A 1,898-nucleotide genomic window follows, 5' to 3' on the forward strand; every position below is an offset into this window, starting at 1 on the left:
TGATTTTATCCGACTACACAGACCAATGAACACAGCAGCAGTCTCAGAACCTGCCAGAAGGGGTGTCGAAATATGCACCCTCTACCCTAGGCGCTTATTCTCCAAGTATAGAAAGAGACGGATCATTTTTTAAGTAAATTAGGGTTCAAATTAGGTTTCCAGATAATATGCAAATTCATATCACAATTTTCCCGTACTCCCCTACCCTGTCTCATATGTCCCTCTATCCAATACCCAACATTAAATTTTTGCCCAAAACAATCTCTTTTAAAAAATCTGAATATGTTTATAGCATTGGAATCACAATTGCCAGCATTATATTAACATGTGACATCGCCAGAGCTTCGCTGTGATGCTTCAATAAAATGAGACTCGAGTGCTGTCTTTACATAAAAAAAAATTAAGATGCACTTTTACAATCTTAGTGAAGATGGATGAAATCAATATTTTTAACTGAAAAAAGAAACACTAAAGCTTCTTAGGAAACTGAACAAAACCAGATCTACAGTTACAGCTCTGTTTCTAAGATCTAGACTATCTTAAATTCCTGGAGACAAAAGCTCATAAAATAAACTTAAATCGATATATCAGTTTTCCATTGGTCAGAAAGATTTCATTTGCACAGAGAAATTACTAACAATGTGAATTCTGAATGAAGTAAAAAAAAAGAAAAATGCATGTCATTTCAGGCTTGTTCAGATTGCACACACAATAATGAGGCCATTTATGCATATACGACACTTACAATACGGCTAGTGCTGGTGTGTGCCTGGAACGTTGCCCGCCCATGATCTCTCTCTGATGAGAGGATATAGCTTTGATCTGGAAAAATAAGAAGAAAAAAAAAGAGAAATACATTGTGATCATATGGATTTAATAAAGAAATTAATTCATTTGAAATCAAAATCAAAACCAGGGGAAAAATCAGCAAAAAATCATACTTATTGGACAAATAAATCAAGACTAGAGCTAGTCCTTAACTAAAAGTACCCCCCCCCCCCCTCCCCCTAAAAAAAACACGTACCCCAAAAAAACAAGGAGAAATGACAGGTTTCAATAGTGCCATTAAGATTATACTGCCTTTTCCTCGCAGTTAATTGTAACCCATTTCTCTGGCACATATACTTGGCCTATCAATCAAAGTTTTAGCATACTAATCATGGAACTCTACTCCAAGTTTAATAGATAGATTCTAGATATCTTGAAACATCGACATTTAGAAGTACCTTTGTATATATCAAGTCTAAAAGGTTTACACTATAACTTTAAATTTGATCAGAAAGTGAGAACCAGGGTTCGAAGTGCTAACAAATATAAACTTACCATACAAATAATCATGGGTACGGGACGCATTCGGCAGGGGCCTTCTTATAGTTTGTGTTGTACTAGCCATTGTGTTCTATATCACTGGCAATTGATTCCTACGATGTAAGTTAGCTTGTTTCAAATAATTGTCCTTTCGTTGTCAACCAATGTCCACCATTTTGCTTCAAAAACCAATATGGCGGATGTTGTTAGTTACTATGACCACAGCAAAAAGTAGGAAGATTGTGAAACGGAACATCTTAGTTTTATAGTCTCTGGTTTTATTTTTAAAATCAAACTAAAAATAACAGGATTTTTCAATCCATCTCTACTAATAATGCACGTTTTATTCAATTTTTCAGCTAAAATAGCGTTATTTTATACTCAATGTTGTGTTTCAAGCAACCTGACACTAGTATCAGTGACCGTAAATACCGGAAAAGAATAATTATTATGAATTAAATGTAGGCAAGGGAAGTCGCTCTTACAATTTTAAGGAGAATAATGCATCATATCTGAGTTACATCCCCTAGATGGTGCACTTTGTGTGTGTGTGTGTGTGAGAGAGAGAGAGAGAGAGAGAGAGAGAGAGA

At 35.2% G+C, this 1,898-nt stretch overlaps 1 protein-coding gene across 1 annotated transcript in view; it reads right to left on the reverse strand.

Moving 5' to 3' along the window:
- LOC101861693 (cilia- and flagella-associated protein 91) overlaps positions 1-1,516 on the reverse strand; it is a gene marked incomplete in the record, with an annotated part of 33,185 nt that extends 31,669 nt beyond the window's left edge. Inside the window, 2 exon segments of the mRNA XM_013089311.2 lie at positions 746-822; positions 1,324-1,516. Of these exon segments, the coding sequence (XP_012944765.1) occupies positions 746-822; positions 1,324-1,393 (147 nt within the window).
- Positions 1,517-1,898: the final 382 nt, after the last annotated feature.

The sequence above is a fragment of the Aplysia californica genome, unplaced genomic scaffold (genome assembly GCF_000002075.1).
Source record: "Aplysia californica isolate F4 #8 unplaced genomic scaffold, AplCal3.0 scaffold00923, whole genome shotgun sequence".
Lineage (NCBI taxonomy): Eukaryota > Metazoa > Mollusca > Gastropoda > Aplysiida > Aplysiidae > Aplysia > Aplysia californica.